Raw genomic sequence first — 27,717 nt, forward strand, 5'->3', positions numbered from 1 at the left:
TTATAAGTGTAATCAAAAGCAAACTGGTACAGCAAATATACAGTCCTGACTTCTATATGTTATCATTCAATTAAAGGGATTTAAACACTGTAATCTAATTCCACCAGGATCCCAATAGCACTGGTAAAATAAAAAATATTGATAACCATGTTTTCTTAAGTTTGGTTTTTTAATTGTGCCTTTGTTCTGGTACTGGAATTTGTTGCATGCCAATAATTTTAGATGAATGTCCCAATCACCTGATGCTTTGGTCACAAGGCACTGAACAGGTAGAAGGGCAAGTGTATGGTATAAAAGGAAGAGAGAAACAACGTTAGATCAGTACAGAGACCAAGATGGCCAAGTTGATTCTTCTTACCGGTAAGTACAAATCTGAAATTCATAAAATGGTGTATCTTTTCTCTGCTGGTGGAAGAAACTCATTCTGTAATTCTCATTCCTTACTTTTTCGTGCATATTCTATTATTTAAATGAGAACAACTTTTAATTAACTGAATGGATTTCAAAATAACTGAGCAAGTTGATTTTATTCTTGCTATTCTATAGCAAAGATTTCATTCACTACCATATTTCCTTACAAAACCAGAAGTGTTGCTTCCCTCCATTCCATAGTGTGGAGAGAAAGCTTTCTTTGTTTGGGATATTTGGAAATCAGGAATTCCCTCCATTGGAGAATGACCGTAGCTCAGTGGAAAAACACATGCTTTGCATGCAAAAAAGTCCCTGGTTCAATCCCTTGGGTCTCCAGATAAGGTTGGAGAAAATTCCTGGAGACCCAAATATGTTCCCTGTAATACTTACAACTGAAAATCTTGCAGATTTTTATTCAGTTGTATCAACCCCTTCTTTCCCCACTATTAATTTTAGTTTTTGAAAATTCCTGCATAATACTTAGCAATGAAGTCCATGGATACCTTTTGAGGTACAAATTATGGAAGAAAATTAATTATTCCTCCTCCAAGTAGCATGCACAGTGTAAATTATACCTCCATTACAATTCATTTGAAAATTCAAGCAGTTAATGTGCTTCTATTTAAAATCGTGTTTGAATAACTATATAATATAGCGGTCAGTATAAGGCCTACAACAAAGTCTTTCATCAAAACAGAAATTGTTTGCCACTCTTCTCAAAGTTAAATAGTGATACACTATGATTTCTAAACAACTCATAAAAGTTTATACATATTTAATTTACAAATTATTCCCTTTTTCTTTATAGGTCTGGTGCTCCTGCTGAATGCACAAATAGGTATGGAAAGCAGCTCTTTAAATTAATGTCTAAGTGTCACCTAGTCGCTTCCTGTGTTGGAGTGACAGCCTGGGTGATGGGCCATTAAGGAAAACAAAGGAAGCAGCAAATGGGTGGGCCCTTCCCTCAATTCATAGATAGTTAGAAGGACAAAGCCTGAGTTTAGAGTTGAGTTGCAGTGATGTGACCTAGAGGTAAAGCACCTATTGAGAGCAATGTTTGATTTCCGTTTGAATCCGAGGCTGTAATTTTGGGAGAAACAAGAGCCTCTGTGGGTGTTAATGCTGTGAACCCCTCCATCATAGGTGCAGGTTCTGTTTTTTGACAGAATTACAAGCCTGGTAGATGAAGGGAACGCAGTGGATGTAGCCTACCTTGATTTCAGCAAGGCATTTGACAAGGTGCCCCATGATATTCTTGTAAAGAAGCTGGTAAAATGCGGACTTGACTATGCTACCACTCAGTGGATTTGTAACTGGCTGACTGACCGAACCCAAAGGGTGCTCATCAATGGTTCCTCTTCATCCTGGAGAAGAGTGACTAGTGGAGTGCCACAGGGTTCTGTCTTGGGCCCGGTCTTATTCAACATCTTTATCAACGACTTGGATGATGGACTCAAGGGCATCCTGATCAAATTTGCAGGTGACACCAAACTGGGAGGGGTGGCTAACACCCCAGAGGACAGGATCACACTTCAAAACGACCTTGACAGATTAGAGAACTGGGCCAAAACAAACAAGATGAATTTTAACAGGGAGAAATGTAAAGTATTGCACTTGGGCAAAAAAAATGAGAGGCACAAATACAAGATGGGTGACACCTGGCTTGAGAGCAGTACATGTGAAAAGGATCTAGGAGTCTTGGTTGACCACAAACTTGACATGAGCCGACAGTGTGACGCAGCAGCTAAAAAAGCCAATGCAATTCTGGGCTGCATCAATAGGAGTATAGCATCTAGATCAAGGGAAGTAATAGTGCCACTGTATGCGGCTCCGGTTAGACCTCACCTGGAGTACTGTGTCCAGTTCTGGACACCACAGTTCAAGAAGGACACTGACAAACTGGAACGTGTCCAGAGGAGGGCAACCAAAATGGTCAAAGGCCTGGAAACGATGCCTTATGAGGAATGGCTAAGGGAGCTGGGCATGTGTAGCCTGGAGAAGAGGAGGTTAAGGGGTGATATGATAAGGTAAAGGTAAAGGTACCCCTGCCCGTACGGGCCAGTCTTGACAGACTCTGGGGTTGTGCGCCCATCTCACTTAAGAGGCCAGGGGCCAGCGCTGTCCGGAGACACTTCTGGGTCACGTGGCCAGCGTGACACCGCTGCTCTGGCGAGCCAGAGCCGCACACGGAAACGCCGTTTACCTTCCCGCTGGTAAGCGGTCCCTATTTATCTACTTGCACCCAGAGGTGCTTTCGAACTGCTAGGTTGGCAGGCGCTGGGACCGAGCAGCGGGAGCGCACCCCGCCGCAGGGATTCGAACCGCCGACCTTTCGATCGGCAAGCCCTAGGCGCTGAGGCTTTAACCCACAGCATGTCACATAGAGGAGGGAGAAAGGTTGTTTTCTGCTGCTCCAGAGAAGCGGACACAGAGCAATGGTTCCAAACTACAAGAAAAAAGATTCCACCTAAACATTAGGAAGAACTTCCTGACAGTAAGAGCTGTTCGACAGTGGAATTTGCTGCCAAGGAGTGTGGTGGAGTCTCCTTCTTTGGAGGTCTTTAAGCAGAGGCTTGACAACCATATGTCAGGAGTGCTCTGATGGTGTTTCCTGCTTGGCAGGGGGTTGGACTCGATGGCCCTTGTGGTCTCTTCCAACTCTATGATTCTATGATTCTATGATATGTGTAAATAAACCCAATATCATAAAAACACCACAGTCTCCACAGTGGCAGACTGTGGTCTTTTCAGTGGAGCCCATAGCTTTTTGCATTTCTCTAAATGTTGCAACACAGTTCTCAGCTTTCAAAACCATTGAAGGGGATTTTGAAATGCATATTTTGAAAAAAAATATATGTTTAGAAAATTTGTGCATTTACATTACACTAAGCTGCACGTGTCTATCTCTAAGAATATTGCAGCAATCCCTCCTAAATATCACAGCAATGAATGCTCTTCTGCACCTACTATAATGACATGCCAAATCTGCAATGCATACTAAGACCTGGCAGGTATACATGTTTTATTATAGCTAAAGAAAATACACACTTGTCTTTCTTCTTCTCACCCTTCAGTCTTCCTCGATTCCATTTAAACTTTTATTATAGCCTGTCCTATTTGTCTTGATAGGTTCTGCCTATGTGCTATCATGCTACTTCACCAACTGGGGCCAATACAGACCAGGCCTTGGGAAATACAAGCCCGACAACATTGACCCTTGTCTGTGTACTCACCTGATCTATGCCTTTGCTGGGATGCGCAACAATGAGATTGCAACCATTGAATGGAATGATGTCACTCTTTATAAATCTTTCAATGGCTTGAAAAACCAGTGAGTATCCATGAACAATGGTCACCCGCCCTTCCCACATTCTGCTTCTGCCTTGTTTATATGAGGCTCAACTGGAACAGAAATCACTATCATATGCCTTCCTGCCCAGAGGGATCCAATGGCCAGTGTTGTAACCTAGCTGAACCTAACACTACATAGAACAAAGAAGCAAGAAAGTTTGAGTACATGTGGAGCTACGATACTACAAGGTTGTCAGCTGATGTTGGGATGCAAACCAATAATAAAAAGTGACTCATTCTAGACTACTTGACAGATCGTCTGTCATAAGAAAATGGGGTTCAAGATTATAAAAACAAACACAAAATGGATAGCAAGATGGAACCAATTCGGGACTCCTTGTTCCAGAAATAGGGTAGATTTAATCTCTGCAATCTCTTCCATGACAGGAATGGGGACCTGAAGACTCTTCTGGCAATTGGAGGCTGGAACTTTGGAACAGCACCGTAAGTTGAAGCAACGCTTGCATACTTCATCCTAGTAATAGAGAGAAGAATGCACATAATAAGTAGGTAATTATCTTCTACCCTCTTATGGCCACATTACAGATTCACTGCAATGGTTGCCACTCCTGAGACCCGCCAGACCTTCATCAACTCTGTCATCACTTTCTTGCGCCAGTATGAGTTTGATGGGCTGGACTTTGACTGGGAGTACCCTGGCTCTAGAGGCAGCACCCCTCAGGATAAGTCCCTCTTTACTTTATTGGTTAAGGTAAAACCACTGATTATGTTGTTCTTATTTCACCACCACCACCCAGAAAGGGAGAAGCCAGATTGGATAGTTTAGCATCAATTTATCTCTGCCTTTATTCTCCTAACTTAGGGTGGCCAAAACCAAATACTGTGGACCACAACACCCACTGTTCCTTACCATTGACCATTGCTGGCTGAGCTGATGGGAGTTGTAGTCCACAGTGGAGGGCACCATATTGCCTACTGCTGCCCTAAAGGCAAGGAAGGAAGTCATTCTCACCAGCAGAGATGAGCAGCTGTCTCCCATTGCCATAGCAGCATAACAATAATGCTACATAGGGCTACAACATTTATGCTGCTATCCTACACACAACCACCTGGGTGTAAGCCCTACAGAAGATGGTGGAGCCTGTTTCTAAGTTAGCATGTGTACGACTGTCCCATTACTCAGTTAATAGGTTTTATCAATCTTTTAAAACCTTGCTATCAATTAAAAATTGCCTCAGATTGATGGGGTCTTTATTTTTAATATCATTATCTACAAAAACCAAAACTGGTGAGCATCATTTTAGAAGAGACAGGCTTTCATCTATCTCACACAGAAGTGGGTGCCTCTTCTAAAACGGTGCTTCCTGTGACAACACCTAAAACAGGAGTGGGGCGACTTCTGGTCCTCCAGTTGTTGTTTCACTACAACTCCCATCAGCATAAGCTAGCATGGCCAGTGGTCAGGGATGGTGGTAGACCAACATCTGCAGGGCCACAGGTTCCTCACCTCTTACTTTTTTCAAGAAATTTTTATTCATAGGCACTTTTTATAGTCTGAAATTGTCACTTTAATGATTTTGTTGACTAAAATTCATAGGATTGACTCAAAACCCAAACAGTAACAAGAGTGTGGGACTCTGTCAGAAAATTCACATTTACCTTACTGTTTGCTTTGTAGGAAATGTTGGAAGCCTTTGAGAAGGAAGCCAAACAAGTGAACAGACCCAGACTCATGGTCACTGCTGCTGTTGCTGCTGGTCTTTCCAATATTGAGTCAGGCTACCAGATTCCTGAGCTTGGCCAGTAAGTACAGAATTTAACTTCTGTCTTTTGTATATGCATAGGTGAAGATACCCTTACAATTAATGTAATTTTGAATCATCTGATGTTGTCGTATTGTTCATCAGTTGCACACTCTGCATTAAAGTGAAACCAAGCCAGTATGTATCATTGGTAAAATCACTATGCCAGCATCACTGGCATAGAGGCAGCTGCAGTATTAGCATACTGGCTGGTTTTAGGAGAACAGTGTACCTTACAGCCAATCCTAGTACACAGAGTTACTTCAGGAGACAAGGCTGCCACAGATACTATTTCCTCTGCTGATTACTTTCATAAAGCACCAAAACATTGATAGTACTATAGATATTCATCCTGAAGGGCAAACCTAAGAAGGTGGGCTAAAAAAAACCCAATGATCAAATATTTCAAATATAATCAGTCAAAGCCACAATAATGATCCTTTTTCAAGAGCAAACTGGGCCTGTGATGGGCTTCCACTATGAAACTGCATTTATGGATCTAATTATACATCAAATGCTATCATATATAGTCAGAAAAAAGAATGGTGGTGCTACTGCATAGCAGAAAATGGTCTATGGTCTAGAGAGGTAATGTTTATGGAAGGTGAGACTGCAAAAGCCTTAGAAGCATAGGGTTTATTCAACATATTACTGATAGTTGCAAAGAAGAAGAAGAAGAAGAAGAACTGGACAGAGATACATTTAATCTCCTCACAGGTATTTGGACTATTTCCATGTGATGACCTATGACTTCCATGGCTCCTGGGAGAGATACACTGGAGAGAACAGCCCTCTGTACAGAGGTCCTGCAGACACTGGTGGAAACATCTACTTCAATGTTGTAAGTATAAGCTGAAAGTAGGGCTGGGGGAGACATTTAAAGGTCAATCTGCCTAATTTGCACTTTTTGAAACAACATGTAAACTGAAACATAGCCATCCCTTTTCCGAATACTGCATGAAAATAATGTGTCAAAAGTACATATACTAGGGTAAGATGTGCATTTAAAAATAATATGCTAGTGAACATAACATACAAAAAGGCATTGTATTAGGGAAAATTGCTTTGCAAAAAAAATGTGTATAAGGCAAAAGTGCTTACTTTAATGAAAATCATATGCTGATATGGAAATGTGGAGAACCACATTTAAGGGTGGAAAAAAGAAGAAACTGAGAGAGAAAACCTGCAACTGGCAGATTCACTCATCCCAAGCTGGAAGCCTATTTTTACAGGATGCTTCAAAAGCTGCCAGGAACTAAACCTAAAAAAAATGAAGAAATTAACATTCCACTTTGCAAGCAGAGAGTAACAAATGATTTGCCTTTGTAGGACTATGCCATGAACTACTGGAAGAAGAATGGTGCCCCAGCTGAGAAACTCATTGTTGGATTCCCAACTTATGGACACACCTTCATCCTCAGCGATCCATCCAACACAGCTGTTGGTGCTCCCACAACTGGCGCTGGGCCTGCTGGACCATATACAAGACAAGCTGGCTTCTGGGCTTACTATGAGGTTTGTTCACTTTTCCCACCACAATCCATTAAAACATTTATTTGCATCACTCAGTTTACACTATACAGATGAAGAATATAATTCTAAAGATAGGCCAGTCAAATAAGAAATCCTACAAAGATGCTACAACTAAATTTTGGCCTAATAGCTTGGAAAATATGCTGTTTGCACAAAACCAGTGGTGCAAAAAATGTTTCTAAAGCTTAATAGCCGGTGAGATTTTTCTCAGTGCCAGACAGAAAGCAAGAAAAAAATTCCTCCATAGGGACCAAGGGACCATTTTTTGTATGGATATCACTAGCTAGGGCACCTGGGTTTTAGCATTTCTGCTCAAGATTATACTGAGATGAAGTAATGTGGCTAATGCACACTGGTTTTGGGGGTAGGCAGGAATTTCAGATAACTGAGGACAAGATAATAACTTTTTTCACTGTGCAGCCAACAAGGTATTCTCAACTCTTGATACACATTGTGCCTCCTTTTTAAGCCATGGAGGAAATACTTATAAGCTTTATGAAGCCTATGCTGATTTGTGCAGTGATACTTTCAGTTCACTTCTCTGCACTATGCACATAGCATTATGAGACAGCAACCAAGACAGAGTCCTGCAATGATTTACAACGTGCCTTTTTCGTTTCCTCTGTTAGATCTGCACCTTCCTGAAGAATGGAGCCACTCAAGCTTGGGATGCTCCTCAAGATGTGCCTTATGCCTACAAGGGAAATGAGTGGCTGGGGTATGACAACATTAAGAGCTTCCAGATCAAGGTATGGTACCAATCTCACAAAGGCATACATTCATTCTGGTGCATTAGAATGTCTTGGTAGGTTCATCAAGAGTTTCAAAATCAAGGTATGAGGACTATGGCTGATGTAATGCCACCAAGTACAGGTTCTTTATATTGATTGACTTGGGCATCTTTCTTGGCATCTGACAGGCTGAGTGGTTGAAGAAGAACAACTTTGCAGGTGCTATGGTTTGGTCTCTTGACTTGGATGACTTCACTGGTACTTTCTGCAACCAAGGCAAATACCCCTTGATCACCACCCTGAAGAATGCTCTTGGACTGCAGAGTGCTAGTAAGTAGCAGCAGCAGGAAAAGCTCTCAAAACGATTGTGAAAGCCAAAGTTCCAGCAAAAGCTCATAATGTTGAAAAACAAGTCACTGTTGCTTATTTTAGAACTAACCTCCAAACTGAGGTACCAAGGTCAGTTAAGTCACTTTTAGGCCTGTTTAGAACATGCTCAATACATTTCGATATCAATGGTAGCACTTTAAAAAAAAAAATAGAGAATGAGAACAGTTGGCTTTGGAAGGTTTTGAAGGGCAAAAAAATAGAATGCATTATTAAAGGATGGGGGCAAAACAACCAAGAAGAATTCACCACAACTATAGAATCAGGGACCGATAAGACTTGGGGAGAAAGGGCTGCTGCAGTCCAGAGTGAAAGAGAAGGTATATTTTGGAGATCATATCACGGGCACTGAATGCAGAACCTATGTATTCATAAATTAAGAACGTTGGAAGCTGCCTATCAGCTTCCAACAGACTATCAGCCCATCTAGCTCAGTGTCATCTAGACCACAGATCCCAAGGGTCTTTCCCATCACCAGGTTCTGGACCCTTTAAACTAAAAATGCCAAAGGCTGAAGCAGGGACCTCCTGCATGCAAAGCATATACTCTACCACTGAGCTGTAGTTCCTGACCTACTCCACAGATAGCCAAGTACTTTAGATTTACAGCCACAGGGACCCTCAAGTTCTGGAAGGATTTGAGCTGGACTGTACAACTCATGACCCACCATCTGTGTGTGACAGCCAAGCAGAGGTTGAATTAACCTTCAGTTCTTGCTCCCTGCCTGGAAACAGAAAAAGACAAGTTCTCAAAAAACTGCCAGGCCACAGTTTATAGCTAATGACCTGCATTCAGCTCAATGGATCACAAGTTGTGCAGATCTAGAGTAGAATGAGAAATCAGAGGTCTTTTAAATAAGATTTTTAAAAGCCTTTTCCTTGTGCTCATGATTGATTGGTGCCCTCTAGATGTTTAGGATTACAATTCCCATAATCCCTGGCCATTAGCCAGGCTGGCTGGGGCTGATGGGAGTTGCAGATCAGGAGATCACCTTCTCTATTCACACTGATGTCGATCACACACTAGGGAGAAAGTACAAGGCAGGTTTTCTTTGTGGAAAAAGCCAAACATGTCATGTAGGCAGAATCCCTTAAATCAAGTTCAGAATGATGTAGAATTCACATTTTGAGCCAGTAGTGGTTATCTGAGATGGCTTACCCTCTGCTTCTCTTCCAGGTTGCAAAGCCCCATCCAAGCCCATTGAGCCAATCCCACCAGCCCCCAGCGGTGGTGGAGGAAGCTCCGGTGGCAGCCCAAGCAGTGGATCTGGTGGCAGCCCAAGCAGTGGCTCCGGTGGCAGCCCCAGCACCGGAGGCAGTGGATTCTGTGCTAGCAGAGCCGGAGGCCTGTACCCAGACCCAACAGACAAGAACAGCTTTTACCACTGTGTGAACGGCAGGACTTACCTGCAGCATTGCCAGACGGGTCTTGTCTTTGATGCCAGCTGCTCCTGCTGCAACTGGGCATGAAGTGATCAGGTTTTTTAACTCCATAGCCTTCCCAATCCAACATTCCATGTAGCTGTAAAAGTGAAATAAAATTCAGCAAAACCTATGGCTCTTTCCTCTGTGTCAATTTACTTGCATGACATGCAGGCTTTGCTATTCTTTTCACCTGCTTCTCCTGCTAGGACTTGCCGATCAGGAGGTCAGTGGTTCGAATCCCCACAACAGGGTGAGCTCCCATCGCTCGGTCTTTGCTCCTGCCAACCTAGCAGTTTGAAAGCACGCCAAGTGCAAGTAGATAAATAGGTACCGCTCCTGCGGGAAGGTAAACTGCTCTGGTTCATGACCCGGAAGCTGTATGCCGGCTCCCTCGGCCAGTAAAGCAAGATGAGCGCTGCAACCCCAGAGTCATCCACGACTGGACCTAACAGTCAGGGGTCCCTTTACCTTTAAAGTTACATAGGAAATATAGCTCATAATCCAAGGGGAGCTTCCTGTGATACTGGCTTCCTGGTTGACTGCTGAACCAGTACCCATAAAACTATGTTATCCGGCCTTTGCTTTTGGTTACTTGCAACATTGCCCCATGTGGGTGGTGGCACCCATGTGGCCTCCATGACACTCACAGCCTGCCATCTAGGCTGGTATCATGTGGCCTGCAGAGGCTGCGTGTACCTGACCCCCAACAGAGGGGGATCCAAAAACAGGTGACCCCGCAATGCAAAACAACAACAACAAACCTTCAAAGAAATTTACCTTTCACATAAACTATCATTATCTGCATTTTATACTGTCAGGGACTCAGCGGGAGCGCAGGGAGGAGAGGAGATGGAAAGCGAGGGGGAGCAATCCGAGGGCAGCGTAGGAGAATATGACAGCAGCCCGATAGATTCCATGAGCCTCTCCAGCGAATCGGAGGATTCACAGAAGGGGGCGCCGATGGGCAGGGCAAGGGGCGACCCAAGGGGGACACCCCAGAAGCAAGGGGCCAGCGGGGACTCCCAGAGCACCAGTTGCAAATCAGGACCAGCTTCCCCACCAGAGCGTAGTGGGGGGGAGGAGTCCCAGGTGTCAGAGCCCACATATGCACCACCAGCGAGAGAAGATGAGTCAGGGTGGACCACGCCTCCATCGGAGAGCGAGTTAACGGTTAAGAGGAAAGTTGCAGGCTGGGCGCGCGCGCCAAGTTCAAAGGTACAGGCGAGCGGCACAGAAGGTAGCCCGGATAGGGAACCAGGTCCTAAAGCCCGCCGGAAGGAGGGGCAAGAATCGTCAGGGTCAGCGTCAGAGGAGTCGAGGAAGGATGAGACCCTAGCGGGCAGGAGGGCCCAGAGGAGAAAGGAATTTAGGAAGAGGTGGAGCAAAGCGAGAGTCTTAAACTGGTGTGGAGGGGGAGGAGACTCAGACAGGACTTCGCCGGTCTAAGCTCGGGACGTAGAGCTGCACGCTGCGGCTTTGAAATGGAGACTGAATCTCAATAAAGACTTTTGTACATAACTACAGCCTAGCGTTGGTCCTCTGTGAGCTGGGACCTGGAGGCAGCTCTGACATATACAAAAAGTATTGAACCAACTTAAGAAGATAAAGCACAAAAAGATAAAATCAACCAACAGTAAAAAAAAAAAAAATCTAACAAACAGTCCAGAATACAAAATCTCTAAAATGTTCATCCAACAACACAATAAGACCAGTCCTACCCCATCCCACCAAAAGATCATAACCTAACTTAGCTGCCAAAGGGCTGGGTAAATAAAAATGCCATAGCCTGGCACCCAAAAACTGACCATGAGGTGCCAGGCACCACTCAAAACAGGGGGAGGGGGCACTCATGCAATCTGTCATAAAGCAATGTTAAACTATAGCATAAATCAGTGGTTCCCAAACTTTTTTCCCATTGACCACTTCGAAATTAATACAAAGTTCCTAATACAGGTGAATCAATATGAATTCATCTTCACGACCACGTTAGATTTTATAGCATCTAGATCTAACATTACACTTTGTAGCCATCTCAGAGGTGTTGCTACCAGAGAAAATAATGGATGCAGAAGTAGAAAATGTGGTGTCAGTTAGAAAAGATAGCCCACCCTTTCACCACAAGGCAAGCCTGTCTATCCACAAGCCCCTACTGACCGATCATGAAATCCTAAAGCACAGAGCAGATCCCTCTTAGAAAGATATGCTTGGTCTCAGACAATTTATTTTATTGGACAAAGCTTTGTAGCTTTGCAAACTTTTCAGTTACGTAGATTCCCCACCCCAAATTTAACTGTGTTACACAAACTGGCATACTCAGTTGGCCCAAGATAGTTAAAACTGTAGGAGAGGGAAACAACATTGACTTTAGACCTCCAAGCCAGACTGAAGACTTGGGATGATGCCTTCCTAGAGCAGATTGCCAAACAATCAAAAAGGAGAGATACAGTAGTTATAAGAAACTTCAACTACCCAATATCTGTTGGAACTCAACTCTATCACGAATGTAAGGTCCAACAAATTCCTCCATTGCCTCTCTGACAATTTCATTTCCCATAAGGTGGAAGAAGCAACAAGAGGATCATCTGTTTTGGATCTGGTCCTCACCAACAGGGAGGAACTGATTCACAAAGTGGAAGTTACTGGGAACCTTGGGAGGAAGTGATCATATCCGGGGGCATAGGAAGGGGGGAGGCCGCCCCAGTTGCCATCATGAAGGGGGTGACAAATTATCAAGGCGCAATTACTGCCCTACCAGGGCGGTTCATAAGAAACTTTTTTTTGAAAATGCCTGCTCCAAAGGTCTCATCTTACTACATGAAATTTCATGCATATCAGTTAATATCTTGACCCTCCTCCACGAAAACATCTGTTTACTTGGCCGTTTTCCTATGTTGTGAAGGCTGAATTTTCAATTCAGTGGAGCAGGGTCAAGATATTAACTGATATGCATGAAATTTCAGATATAGCTATATAATCCCTAGTTTAGTAAGATAAGACCTTTGGAGCAGGCATTTTTTTAAAAAAAAGTTTTTAATGAACCGCCCTACTGCCCCACCCTCTGCTGGGCTTCCCGCCCCCACCTCCAGTCTCCATTGTTGTGTCTTTATCCATTGTGTGTCCTGGCTGAGGGAAAATAGGTCATAGGTCAGGGATGGTCTCCTGCATTGCCCCAGGGGTTTGGCTAGATGACCCTCAGGGGTCCCTTCCAACTCTACAGTTCTCTGGTGCAGACTTGTGCAGAGTTTTAGGTACATGTTGGATGCAAGGGGTGCATAGGATTGCAGCCCATCTTATGCATCGTCGGCTCGTGAATAAGTCCCACTGATCATGATGAGACTAGATTGCTGCTGTGCAGTCCTGTTTTTTAAATAAATGTTTCCCTTTCAGATAATACAAAGCATGGTGAAACCACAAGAAATAAAACCTCCCCTTCAGTAGTTTCAAGCATTACTACAGGTTCCACATAATATCTGTACTGCATTGTTTACTGTGACAGCACCTGCACTTTGGAACTCCCCGCCTATTGCAACAAAGCACATGCCTTTGCTAGACTCTTTTTGGGCACCTGCTAAAAGCATTCTACTTTAGGAAAGCATACCTAGATGCTTAGGAAGTTGAAGTAATTTTAATCTTACTATTTTAGCTTTTGTATGTTTTAAAGTAGGAGTGTTAATTTTTCTTGATTTTACTTTGTTTTTTGTTTTGGTAAACCACTTTGCAGGGTTTTTTTAAAGAAAAAATATTAATTAAATAAACAAACAATAAATATAAATAAAATAACACAAGCCATAACACAATCAATCCTGTAGATTTAAGTATCTGTTCATAGTTGCCTACTTGTTATCAGAGGCCCAGAATCCACATTCCTTTGTAAGAAAATATGAAATAATGTAAAACCATTTTTGCAGGCAAAATAAAAATAAAAAATCAATGGGGGGCAAGAGAAAGCTGAGTGTTGCGTGCCCAGGCACCACACCACCACCCACCCAATCTTATAGAATACAGTAACCAGGCAAAAAACAGTACTTTGGGTCAAATAAGACCACAACTTTTATTGATTACAGGTGTAAGAGGTTTGGCATAAGCATGGGGTATAACCATTGTCTTCGGGCCTGCCTACCAGAAGTAATTCGTTTTAGGCTGATCCTGAAAGCAAGAGAGAGGGAGATGGTTTGAACAACACAGGAAGCCAAACTATGGTTTACCAGAACCATACAGAGCCCCAAATTGGGCAAAAGATTCCTGCATTGCAGGGGGTTAGACTAAATGATCCTTGTGGTCCCTTCCCACTCTATAATTCTATATGTGGGCTCTCCCTTTGCTATACCAGATTCTTTTTTACACCTGTGCTGAGCTAAGTCAAAATTTAGCTTACTGTGTCATTGGGAATCTAGGTGTCAGGCGTGGGGGATTCTCTCCTCTCCCAGAAGCATCAAGGATCAGGGAAGAAACCAGAAAGTTCATATCTGTCATGCATGAGCCAGTCTCCAAGGGAAGTTTGCAGTCAGCTCCCAGTGAAGGAAGGAGCCAGGAAGAGAGAGGGTTAACTGCAAGACACGAGAATTATAGCTGAGAACCAACTCCCCCACCCTTAGGAATGCCAACTGATAGCAGAGTTGCAGAGAGTCAGCCGGCAGTTTGCCAGTGTGCCAGTGAAGGGCAAACTGCAAGGACTAGAAACGAAAGCAGCTCAGAGAGCGGGAAAGACCATGAAGTACACTCTCAGAGAATGAGGAAGGGGTGGGAGCTGACCCCCTTAGCCCAAGGTCTAGGCATATGGGGGGGCTTCAAGACAGAATACATCAGAAGAGGAAGTTCGGCTGTTTCTGGTCTTGCCGGAAACACCCTCCTTAGAAGGGACATCTTTATGAACGGACGGCTGTGATCGCCACTCTGGTGAACTCTGGTTTTTTTGCAATAAATCTTCCTTTTAATTAACTACGCTCGTTTGTTACCAAGACTCCTGACAACGTTTATGGTTTTGTTCAGTCATCGTGGTGCAAGACAAAAAATCCAGTCCTTAACTCTATAGTGACATTGCTCACTCTGAGTTCCTCCCCTTCTTTCCCCAGCAACAGTCCTTGGCTACAGGCCTCAGGAGACAAATGGCGTTGAGCCCTTTGCTCTTCAATTCTAATTGAGTGGCGAGTATGCAGGGATGGTGGCTCTTCTATGCTTTCCAATGACGTCTCTGCTGGCAGGTCTCCCCCTCCCCCTCCTTCTCCTAACACCTCATAACTTGGCAGCTCTGAGTTCTACTGTAATTCAATCCTGTCTCCTTCTTCTCTTGAAACTACTGGAGAGGGGGGTTGATCCCCCCCACTCCCCCTCCTCCTCCGAGGGAAGCAGAGGAGAAGGAGGGGGCGATTCCCAGCCCTCCTCTTCAGTCCAGTCCTTGACACTAGGCTTCTTCCTAACCATGAGCTGTTGCCAGGGTTTGCTCTTGACTGCAGCTCATGGTCAGCGATGAGATTAATCACAAGCCCAGTTGCAGAAAACAGCTCTTAGCATCCTTAGCCATTGGCCATGCCAGTGGGAGTTGTAATCTGAAACATCTGAAGGGCACCAGGTTGGGGAAATAAATTAAAAAATTATCCAGTAGCACCTTAGAGACCAACTAAGTTAGTTCTGGGTATAAGCTTTTGTGTGCATTCACACTTCTTCAGATACACTGAAACAGAGGTCACCAGACCCTTATATACAGTGGGAGGGTCGGGTGGGGTTTTTCTCAGAAGGGTAGTAGGAGATGGGTGATTGACTCAATGGTATGGTAAACCTCTTGACGACTGTTAACGACTGCAATTAGTCCTATAGGAAAAAGCAAGGGATGGTATGCAGATGACCAAAAATAGCTTTAGCATATGTAATGAGACAAGAATCCAATACAGTGGTGCCTCGCAAGACGAAATTAATCCGTTCCGTGAGGCTCTTCGTATAGCGGTTTTTTCATCTTGCGAAGCAAGCCCACTGACAGCTTAGCGGATTAGCGCTATTAGCGGTTTAGCGGCTTTTAGCGATCAGCTGATAAGCGGCTTAGCGGCTTAGGAAAAGGGGGGGGAAGGGGAAAAAACCCGCAGGAACTCACAATACATTTTCGTCTTGCGAAGCAAGCCCATAGGGAAATTCGTTTTGCAAAGCGCCTCCAAAACGGAAAACCCTTTCGTCTAGCGGGTTTTCCGTCTTGCGAGGCGTTCGTCTTGCAGGGCACCACTGTATCTCTATTGGATTTTCAGTTTAGTAACAAGTTGTAATTCAGCAACTTCTCTTTCAAGTTGGCAATAAACCCAGATGCCAACTTTGCTGCCACATACACCCAGACAACATCATCATTGGACCCAGCAACATCAAACATGCCATCTCAGACCTATTTAATTGCTCATCTTCTAACATTGTGTATGCCATCAAATGCCAACAGTGTCCTTCAGCTCTCTATATTGGACAAACAGGCCAAACCTTACGCCAAAGAATAAACGGACATAAATCCGACATCAGGAACCACAAGACAGAGAAACCAGTAGGAGAACACTTCAATCTCCCAGGACATTCTATACAAGATCTCAAAGTAGCTGTTCTATTACAAAGGAATTTCAGAAATAGACTGGAAAGAGAAGCTGCTGAATTGCAACTTATCACCAAACTTAAAATCATGGAGAGACCTGGTCTGAACAAAGACATTGGATTCTTATCTCATCATACATGACAAAGCCATTTTTCACCTTCTCACCCCTTGCCTTTTCCTGTAAGACCTATTGCAGTCGTTAAGAGTCGTCAACAGGCTCATCACAGCTATCTGCCAATCACGCAATCCCACCACCCTTCTGAGTAATACCCCTCCCCACCTTCTCACTATATAGAAGGGTCTGGTGACTTCTGTTTCAGTGTATCTGAAGAAGTGTGCATGCACACGAAAGCTCATACCTAGAACTAACTTAGTTGGTCTTTAAGGTGCTACTGGAAGGATTTTATTTTTTTTTAGAAATAGACTTGAAAGAGAAGTTGCTGAATTGCAACTTATTACTAGACTGAAAACTATGGAGACACCTTGTCTGAATAGAGATATTGGATTCTTGTCTCATTACATATGCTAAAGCTATTTTTGGTCATCTGCATACCATCCCTTGCTTTTTCCTGTAGGACTAGTTGCAGTTGTTAACAGTCATCAACAGGTTTACCATACCATTGAGTCAATCACCCATCTCCTACTACCCTTCTGAGAAAAACCCCACCCCACCCTCCCACTATATATAAGGGTCTGGTGACTTCTGTTTCAGTGTATCCGAAGAAGTGTGCATGCACACGGAAGCTTATACCCTGAACAAACTTAGTTGGTCTCTAAGGTGCTACTGGACAATTTTTTAATTTATTTTGACTGTGTCAGACCAACACGGCTACCTGCCTGTATCTAGAACCAGGTTGGGGAAGACTGTCATTGAGTACAGTCGACTCACAACTTACATGCATTTAACTTGCATCATCGGAGTTTTAAGTGCTTGGTTGCCAGCCAGTTGACATGGCACAAATTAAACACACGCAAGGCAAAGACCTTAAAAGTTCTTTCCACAGTGGGCAAACCTGATGCAGAAAGAGCTTTAAGCTCTTTGCTTTGCTTAAGATGCTCTGGGAGGCTCTCTGCCTTGTGGGGGCAAGGCTTGCTTGGCACAATGATTTCGAAAAGGTGGGGTTTCTTGCCTGGGGGCAGTTCCAGGGTTGGTTTGACTATGCACAATTTTGGCTTGAAGCACCATCCCCAGAACATAACCCTCACGTGCGTTGGGCATCAACTGTATAACAAAGAGATTTCATATTAAAGACATAAAGCTGTTTGTATCTTTAATATTCAAAATGGTAAAGAATACTTAAAATGCAAAATGAAAGTCACCTATAAAGAGACATTGTTCACATGCACTACAGTGGTACCTCAGGTTACATATGCTTCAGTTTACATACACTTCAGGTTACAGACTCCACTAACCCAGAAATATTACCTCGGGTTAAGAACTTTGCTTCAGGATGAGAACAGAAATTGTGCTCCGGCGGCACAGCAGCAGCAGGAGGCCCCATTAGCTAAAGTGGTGCTTCAGGTTATGAACAGTTTTAGGTTAAGAACAGACCTCCGGAACAAATTAAGTACTTAACCTGAGGTACCACTGTACAGTGCTTTCACATGGCCATTCCCTAAAAAGAACTATGTTATCTGGGCTTTTTTATTAAGTCAGCAAAAAAAAATTGTAGTATATACGGACAATAAAAGAACTAAAATGAGTACAATAGCAATAGCAATAAGGAAAAATACTGGTGCTGCCCAGAGGTTAAAGGTCAGTAACATGGCAAGGAGAAAAGGGATTAGGAACCAATATTTGGCTGAATTGAAAGGTAAAGGTAAAGGTACCCCTGCCCGTACGGGCCAGTCTTGACAGACTCTGGGGTTGTGCGCCCATCTCACTTAAGAGGCCAGGGGCCAGCGCTGTCCGGAGACACTTCCGGGTCACGTGGCCAGCGTGACATCGCTGCTCTGGCGAGCCAAAGCCGCACACGGAAACGCCGTTTACCTTCCCGCTGGTAAGCGGTCCCTATTTATCTACTTGCACCCGGAGGTGCTTTCGAACTGCTAGGTTAGCAGGCGCTGGGACCGAGCAGCGGGAGCGCACCCCGCCTCAGGGATTCGAACCGCCGACCTTTCGATCGGCAAGCCCTAGGCGCTGAGGCTTTAACCCACAGCGCCACCTGCGTCCCTGAATTGAAGCACTGTGTAAATATTGGTATTTCACTGGTCACTTATGACTAGTACCACATATATTTGTTTGTCTGTGATTTTATAAGGTCCTGGCCCACAGAACTGCAAGCACCACAGCAGCTGTGCACCTGCTCTCAGAAGCCATTGGGCCTCCAAAAGCTGGAGCCTCAGGTAACCTTCTAAGGGGTGTCACAAGTGCAAACTTGATAAAAGGGTTTCAAATGTAAGCTATCATGTTGGTGGATATCTCCAATAAAGGTTATTAATAAATGTCTTGTTGACATTTTGATAGTGGCTTTGGTGTAGCAGCACAGAACACTGTGCAGCAATGTCATGACATTGCACCAAATGAATACAGGACATTGGATTGATTTTACTGGATGACTCTAAAGTTCAGGAATTTTTATTTTTTTCCAGGACTCCACATTCATAAATATTCTTAAAGAAAAGACAGCAAATCACTGAACACTTTCTGCATGATATTACAAGGAAATAACACTTAAAGATTTACATAAACCAAAATTAACTTTGGAATAATTTCCAGTAGCATATATGCAAGAAATAAAAGTAAAGATTTCTATGCAGATGACCTAAACTGGTTTTCTATCTTTCCAAATACCATCATACGATTTTGTATCTTTAAACTGATTGCTGTTAATTGCTAACTGAGATAAATTGGACTTAAATATGATGAAGTCCTCTGGATCCCACCCAAATTTAGGATTTCAGTATGAGTGAACATAAATCCAAATATTTTATTACAACAGGGTCCCAGACTCATTATAGTAAAAACAAGGGCTTGAAATGCATCCACTAATTGTAAATGCCATTTCACTATTAACTTTTCCCTTAAAGAGTTCGACCAGAGTCATTGTAGAGGTTTGCACCCCTTAAGAGCAGAGGAACCAAGCTCTGAGTCTTTGTAGAGGCAAAGGCCAACTGACCACAAGAAAATCAGTGGCAAGGACATCAAAACTGTGACTCCACAAAAGCTGGCAGTGCCAGCAAACCAGATAGATACACAAAACCTTGTTGGGTCTCCCTGCCTTACAGTTCACTTTGAAATAATTTTATCTATCGTCATTCTCTTCACTAACATTCCACAGTCATATTCCTTGAAACGCTGTTTACACAGCAATCCAAATACTGTTATAACAATTAGAAGCATTAATAGCCACTATCAACTCCATACAGATTAGAGCAAACACGTTCCCAAACAGGCTTTCTGTCTATGAGGCTATTATTGTAGCTCTGTCATTTCCATAATGGCAGCAGGTTTACATAATCCGCTGTAGGAAAATAACAGCAAACTGCAGAGGTGAGATGGAAGTATGTATTTATTAATCCATTAACTACCAATTAACTTTGTCAAAAAGCTGATTTGGTTATCTTTTCTGATAAGGAGCCATGTGATTAAATAAGGATGTCGTCTATAAAAGGCAGTTGAGAACTATGGAAAAGTGGTACACAGATCAACCATGGCGAAGTTGATTCTCCTTACCGGTAAGTCTATAATGACCACTTTATGTCTATACATTGTGTTATTGAGTTTTATTCTTAAACACTGTAATGAATGGGCCAGTCTGAAATGTGACTGAGGCTGCAATCCTATCAAGAGTTAGTTGGGAGAAAGCTGCATTGTACTTAATGAGACCTACTTCTGAGTAGGGATGGAGGGGAAATTAGATTTTGTTTGCAGTTTATTGACTACCTAGTCTACATTTCTCAAACCAATATACAAACTGAAGCACGGCTATGCTTCAAAATGCACTCTTCTCCAAATTTTGTGATGCAGTTTGCCAACCAAACAAAATTGCATATATTAAGGGGAAATGTGCATAAAACCACATATATTAGTGAAACTAACATCCAAAACTGCATATTAGGGGAAACTGCTTGTTTTTCCTTGGGGGGGGGGGGGAATCTCAGAGCCATTATTATTTAATGCAAAACATTCTTGGGTTCATCATTTATTTGAATGCCTTTTATTTTTAAGTCCATATGATTGGACTCTCTTACACACACACACCTACCTCAATGGCTTATTTCTTTACTCTTTATTTCCTTCGTAGGTCTGGCGCTTTTGCTGAATGCTCAGCTGGGTAAGTAATAAACAGGTAGAGGGAAAGCAATTGAGCTGTGTTGAGCATCTCCTATGCCACTAGTGGCACTTTCAGGAGCTTATTTTGGGAAATAAACAAAAATACACCAAATAAATAAAATGTTTAAAAAATGGATCTGCCTGTTCCTAAGGAATAGCATTAAGACAACGAGATTTCTGAGTTGAATTCATGTCCTCTCCCTTTACATGGTAATGTGCATTCCTTCATTTATTTCAAAATACCCTGTTGGGGTTTTTTGGGTGAGGAGTTCTTGCTTATTCTTCTGAATGAGGCCCAAGACTCTGTCCCAAATCCTGGCCTGTAAATTATTATTATTATTATTATTATTATTATTATTATTATTATACCCCGCCCATCTAGCTGGATTTCCCCAGCCACTCTGGGTTCATTGTAGAACATATCCTACTACTATCACAACTTTTCTCTTAACCATAGGCTCTGCCTACCAGCTGACATGCTACTTTACCAACTGGGCCCAGTACAGACCAGGCCTGGGAAAATTCAAACCTGACAACATTGACCCATGCCTGTGTACCCAGCTGATCTATGCATTTGCTGGCATGAAGAACAACGAGATTGCCACCATTGAGTGGAATGATGTGACCCTTTACCAATCTTTCAACGGGCTGAAAAACCAGTAAGTTGCCTGATGACAAGTTGGTTCTAGTTTATTTTCTTAAATTGCCTGCAGATCATTTTCTGCAGAGTGCCTCTCTGAAAACATCTGCATGATTGGTAGCAAATGCCTGATACTATACAGTATAAGGCAGGAAACCACAGGGCTTCTCTTGTGAAGTTGTTGCAGTAAGATACGACAAATCTAGAATGTATCAAGCAGCACCAGACCTGTTTCAGGTACAAATGCATTTATATAGAAATTCCAGTGAAAGTTGTTGTATACCCTTTTTTTCCTTTCCTTTTTTTTTGGGGGGGGGGGGGGAATATGTCCTCCTAGCCACTGAGGCCACTTGAGCCTCTAGTCAAAATGATGGCTCTAGGAGCACCCCCAAGCTATGCACCTGTTCCTTCGGGAAGTGGAACTTCATTCAGAACAGGCCATCTACACAATTCTCAGACCCAGAAACCACCTACCATCAGTATCTCTATCTTATCAGGATTCATTCTTTGTTATGTTTATGTTAACATGCCGATAACTGTCCTCCAAATCCCATACAGATGTCAAAAAGCATGGGAGACAGAGTAGAACCCTATGAACTAGACAACACATTAACAGAACTGATCTAGGAGTCAATGATATCAAATGCCACATAGAATCAATAGGGTTGCAATTCTCCTTGTCTGTCTCCTAATATAATCAGACAGGGTGGCCAATGCTATTTTAGTGGAAACTACACTGAAATGGGTCAAAATAATCAGCGCCCTTGAAATCAGACTGATTTCTCACTGCTCCAGGAAAGAGTGAAACAAACAAACAAAAATGGTTATTTGAATAGCCTTATATGAGATGTGTCACAGTCAATATTTTATAGCACAATAGTGTCCCTTCTGCCCAAGGAAAAGTAATCATCAGGGGATGCTGAATAAAAAAATAATACAGAACTGAACTTAATCTCTCTTACTCCTTTTTTTCAAGGAATGGACAACTCAAGACTCTCCTGGCTATTGGAGGCTGGAACTTTGGAACAGCTCCGTAAGCATCATAACATTTTTCTTGGGACAATTCAGTGATGGGGTTTGACTCAAGGACTCGAAGTCTGAATTATCATAACCTTAATTTGAGATCTGAAAGGAATTGGCTCACAAGTCAACTGATGATACGGGAGGCTTTTATCTCCCCTGCAGATTGGATTTGGCTCACTTATTTGAACCATTTACAATTATTTGATTTTTGGTACCTGACTATGTGATCCCTGGTGTATAAATTTGGTGCACCATTTTCACAATTGTGACAGCTGCTTTGGGGTGGATGGGTTGCCGTGTCTTGAGATTTGGGGTTGGACTGGGTAGTCCATTGCAACTTTTTATCAAGTCTTTTCTTGCTGAGTGGAGTGAGTGCTGGTTGTAGTTATTTCTCCTAATTCTCCGCTTCTCTGGTTCTTGCCTAGATTCAATGCAATGGTTGCCACTTCTGCAACTCGTCAGACTTTCATCAACTCAGTCATCAAATTCCTGCGCCAGTATGAATTTGATGGGCTGGACTTTGACTGGGAGTACCCTGGCTCTCGAGGCAGTACTGCTCAGGATAAGGCCCTCTTTACTGTTCTGGTTAAGGTAAGCTAGAGATGGTGCTGTGGGTAGGGCAGCTAATGGGAGGCAGAGCCAGGTCACTATAGGCGGAGTCAACGTACTCTGGTTTTCTCTCTATCCCCTCCCTTGCAAAAGGTACTGTGGACAATTAACCAATTCCCGTACACAAGCATGAGATATTTAAGTCAGCTAGGAAGAAAGCTGGAAACCTGGAAATTTTACATATCTAAGGGCTAGCATCAAATACATAAATGTACCTGCGATTTTTCAGTTCTATGTATACCAAGGAAGATGGGCAGAAAAGACTCCAGAGAATCTCTGAATAAATTGAATGTTAGGAATATGACTGCATGGGACACAGGACTGCTGCACTCTAGCTTCCTATTTTATGTTGCAGAAAAAATAAGAGTACTGCCCCACCATGTCCTAGTGACTACCTACCTGCAGCCCCTCAGATGTTCCAGCTGCCACTTTGCTATTGACTCTCTCAATGTCTGTGCTTATCATATGAAACAGGGGTTTCCTCCTTAAGAGTGGGGGGGGGGGTAATATACAGCATGATGCAGAAGTAATTGCTATAGCTCTTCTTCTCTTTCATAGGAAATGCGGGAAGCCTTTGAGCAGGAAGCCCAGCAATCCAACAAGCCCAGGCTCATGGTCACTGCTGCTGTGGCTGGTGGACTTTCTAACATTGAGTCAGGCTATGAAATTCCTCAGCTGGGCCAGTAAGTATACTGTACTGCAGATGTACTTGAGCTACTGCTTAGAGGTGCCTGGCAGGTGAATACTGAGTGAGCAATGGATAAAGAGATATCACCCTTTTCTACCTCAATAAAGCAAAAGGGTAGCTGGGTAGGTCTGCTCTCTCTTCCTAAACTCCATCTTAACACAGATCTTTGCTTTGCTCTCAGCTTGATGAAGTGTTCTAGAGAACTCAAAATCTTACTCACTATTTTGTGACATTTTGGCTGACCTAATAAAGGTATTGCCCTACTTATGGATTTTCGGCTTTTTCTGCATAGAATTTAGAAGACCAGCTATAGATTATCCGTGTCAATATCACAATTCTCATTGTCAACCTGGTAAGATAGCAAATTGGCCACAAATTAACCCATCTCTGAATACCTACGTACCTACCTCCCCAACAGGTACCTGGACTATTTCCATGTGATGACCTATGACTTCCATGGCTCCTGGGAGGGATACACTGGAGAGAACAGCCCTCTGTACAGAGGTCCTGCAGACACTGGTGGCAACATCTACTTCAATGTTGTAAGTATATTTCAGAAGCTTTGTCACTAATAGCTAAATCAGCTTTCCTCAACAAAGGAAATAAAGCTGGCCCAAAATGTTCTGATTGGAGGGCAGGGGAACTAGAAATAAAGAGATCGACTTTATATAAGGAAATTCGCTCAAGGAAACTTCCAACTATGTCTTTGGAGACATTTTAGCACTGTGTTTTCCTTATAGGAATATGCCATGAACTATTGGAAGAACAACGGTGCCCCAGCTGAGAAGCTCATTGTTGGATTCCCAACTTATGGACACACCTTCATCCTCAGCAACCCATCCAACACAGCTGTTGGTGCTCCAACATCTGGGGCTGGACCTGCTGGACCATATACAAGACAAGCTGGCTTCTGGGCTTACTATGAGGTATGTGCCACAAAGTTATGTCTGTGAGAAATTAGGGGCAGATTTTGTTATCTCAACAATATAAGGGATGAGATGAGGATTAGGCAAGCGTCTGTTTTGGAGATTGTTGTACTCAGTCTGAAGGAACAGGTATGTACATGGGGTGCTCCTAGATCTATCACAATTGCCTCCATGGCAAGAAACGTCTTAGGCCAGCTTCATCTAGTATGTCAGCTACAGCTATTCTTGGTCACAGTAACCCATGGGCTGAAAAACTCAAGATTGGATTTTTACTGTAATGTGTTGTAAGTGGGGCTGCCTTTGATGTTGGTTTGGAAGCTGCAATTAGGGGCTGCCTATTGCAAAATAGCTCCACTATGCTACAGAGGCAAGGTAAAGGTGCCTGCCTTGACATACGTGGCCCTATACATCTCAGGACCTAGATACCTGGTGGAGCATCTTCTCCCAGAGACCCACCAGTGCACTATGATCTATGGGAGAGGGCAAGAAAGATATAAAATAAAGTAAAATATCATGCAGTGAATGCCTGACCTGGGCTTCCCTTTTTTTCTAGGGGATAAAAAGTTTTTGGTTCAGCAGAGGCTAGGGTGGGAGAAACACTTAGAAAAGTCTCAGTTTATTATGGGTCAATTGTTGGACCAATTTGTAGCATGAAATAGTACTGCAAATAATTTTATTATTATTTTATATTCATTTCATGAAATTAGCTGTTGCTATTGTTATATGATTTCATGAAAGAATAAACTAGTTGACTGCTATGATACCACAAGGTTACTGTTGAATTATGCATTCCAAAAGTGTTAATAGCCATCTTCTCAAGCAACTATATTTCAAAAAATAGAACACGGACAAAAAATATTTCATAACTCAAATCTACAAAAACAGCAGTACAAGATAAACTCAAATTAAATACAAGATTGCTGTAGGTTACTGGAAGCAACTGGGTTTATTTTTTAATTTGTACACTGCTTATTGCAGCATTAGGTGCAAGAAGAACTGTGTCAAATACACATTTCCAAATAACACATAGTTTTTCTGTTTGAAGGCAACATATGAAATCTGAGTTCGTGCTGAAATTCTTTTAAATTTCTTTCCTGGGAGAAATAACCTGACTAGCTTTGTTCTTGACACACTCCTTAATGTGGTTTACAGATTCAAGCAATGGAGACATAAGATCAGAGGAATCTTCTGACAAAGATAAACAGCTTTAAAATCATGTTTAAAAACTAATACGTCAGTTATAAACTTTAAGGGACTGATTTCCACTACGTTTATTAGAACAAAGCCTCTCCTCCCCAAGCAAGCTATTCTTCAAGCATGTAAGCTGGTAATACAATATTGTGTGTCTGCTCCCTTCCAGATCTGCACCTTCCTAAAGAATGGAGCCACTCAAGCTTGGGATGGTCCTCAAGATGTCCCTTATGCTTACAAAGGCAATGAATGGGTGGGCTATGACAACATCAAGAGCTTCCAGATCAAGGTATGGTACCAATCTCACAAAAGCATACATTCATTCTGGTGCATTAGAATGTCCTGGTAGGTTCAGGACTGGTTTTTTTGTTTCTTTCTTCAAAGGCTGAATGGCTGATGAAGAACAACTTTGGAGGTGCCATGGTTTGGGCCATTGACTTGGATGACTTCACTGGAACTTTCTGCAACCAAGGCAAATACCCCTTGATCACTGCCCTGAAGAACGCTCTTGGTCTTCAAAGCACCAGTAAGTACCAGCAACAAGACGCTTTCTCAAATTAACATTTGCATATTGTAAATGGCAATACAGTCATGTCTCAGTAATGCTAATAATAAAAATACACCACTTTTCTTAAAACACATACAAATGGTTTGAGCATGGAAAAAGCAGCATCATGCACATCACAGTATACATTCTGGATTAAGATTAGAAAAATGAGAAACTAAGGGAACAGAAACTGGCAGATCCCCTGGTTCAGCAGAGCATGGGAACTAAGGGATTCAGCCAAAGGCTTCACAAAAAGGTGAGCTTTGAAGGAGGTTTCGGAGGGAGATGGGAGAGGTGGCATCAGTGGCGTAGTGTGGGTTATCAGCAGCCGGGGCAAGGCAAGTAATTTGCGCCCCCTAAGCCATGGATTTTAACCCGTAGGATTTTAGGGGCAGAGAGCTGCGAGTGTGAGCGCGCCCCCCCCCCCCGATGTTGCGCCCGGTGCGCCCGGCCCCCCCCCTGCACCCCCCACGCTATGCCACTGGGTGGCATCATGCAGTTTTCAAGCAAACAAGGCAGCAAGAGAGAAAAGATTAGAGCAATGACAAACAACAATACCTTCTGCTTTTGTGAAACTGATCTTGGAAACTATAGCCTAGCACAATCCTACCCATTGTTTTTAGACCTTTTAGTAAAGGCATTTTTGTTCCACCAAGCTTTTACCATTTCAAGAGGTTCTGACTATAATTAAATTAAATAACAACCAATTAGGGACAAAGGAAGAATACGTGCAATACTGATCCTGTCTTCTTCTTCTTTGGCAATCACTCTTAGCCAAGTAAGATTGTCTTCCATAAACACTTTTTTAACAATGAGTCCGTAAGTGACTATGGAGGCCAATTCTGGATCCACACGTCCTTCCACAGTGGGGACATTGGTTCCCGGGCGGGAGTTGATCACAATGTGGATTTGCCAAGCGAACCTTCCTCTTAGCACGTTTCTCCCTTGCGTTCTGAGTTTGAGTGTCTTCAAAGTCCATGACACCTTTGGTAAAGGCTGTTCTCCAACTAGAGCGCTTGCAGGCCAGTGTTTCCCAGTTGTCTGTGTTTATACTACTTTTTTTAGATTTGCCTTGAGACAGTCTTTAAACCTCTTTTGTTGACCACCAGCATTACCCTTTCCATTTTTAAGTTCAGAATAGAGTAGTTGCTTTGGAAGATGATAATCAGGCATCCGCACAACATGACCAGTCCAACGAAGTTGATGTTGAAGAATCATTGCTTCTGATCCTGTACTGATCCTGTACATCTAAGTGTGTGATGCTTTTTTTCTATTTCAGGCTGTACCGCTCCTGCCCAACCCAATCCTCCAATCACAGCTGCTCCTAGTGGTGGAGGAAGTGGCAGTGGAAGCTCTGGCAGTGGAAGTTCTGGCAGTGGCAGCAGTGGTGGTAGCGGTTTCTGTGCTGGCAAAGCCAATGGTCTGTACCCCGTGGCCAACAACAGAAATGCTTTCTGGCACTGTCTGAATGGAGTCACCTATGAGCAGAATTGCCAGGCTGGCTTGGTCTTTGATACAAGCTGTGAATGCTGCAACTGGGCATAAAACCAGATTATCCAGCTCTTACCTAGGCTTTTCAATTTTAACTCATGGCAGAAAGTTAAGAAATAAAAGCGTGCAAGTTAAACCCTAGTGTGTTCATCTCCTTCATTATAATG

The 27,717-nt window shown here is 43.0% G+C and overlaps 1 protein-coding gene across 2 annotated transcripts; it reads left to right on the forward strand.

The window, feature by feature from the left end:
- The first annotated feature begins 296 nt into the window (after window positions 1-296).
- On the forward strand, window positions 297-27,686 carry LOC307219275 (acidic mammalian chitinase-like). 2 transcript variants are annotated; one of them, XM_079982369.1, is made up of 11 exons: window positions 297-360; window positions 1,220-1,249; window positions 3,541-3,742; window positions 4,150-4,206; window positions 4,309-4,474; window positions 5,402-5,526; window positions 6,243-6,366; window positions 6,855-7,040; window positions 7,688-7,807; window positions 7,978-8,119; window positions 9,353-9,730. In XM_079982369.1, the coding sequence occupies exons 1-11, from the start codon at window positions 336-338 to the stop codon at window positions 9,643-9,645; spliced, it is 1,470 nt and encodes a 489-aa protein (XP_079838495.1). In that variant the 5' UTR covers window positions 297-335; the 3' UTR covers window positions 9,646-9,730. The 2 variants fall into 2 exon arrangements, with proteins under 2 accessions (XP_079838495.1, XP_079838496.1); XM_079982370.1 differs by lacking the exons at window positions 297-360; window positions 1,220-1,249; window positions 3,541-3,742; ... (6 more) ...; window positions 7,978-8,119; window positions 9,353-9,730 and adding exons at window positions 19,730-19,837; window positions 20,407-20,436; window positions 20,893-21,094; ... (6 more) ...; window positions 25,897-26,038; window positions 27,339-27,686.
- Window positions 27,687-27,717: the final 31 nt, after the last annotated feature.

The sequence above is a fragment of the Podarcis cretensis genome (assembly GCF_951804945.1).
Source record: "Podarcis cretensis genome assembly, chromosome: 6".
NCBI classification, from domain to species: Eukaryota; Metazoa; Chordata; class Lepidosauria; order Squamata; family Lacertidae; genus Podarcis; species Podarcis cretensis.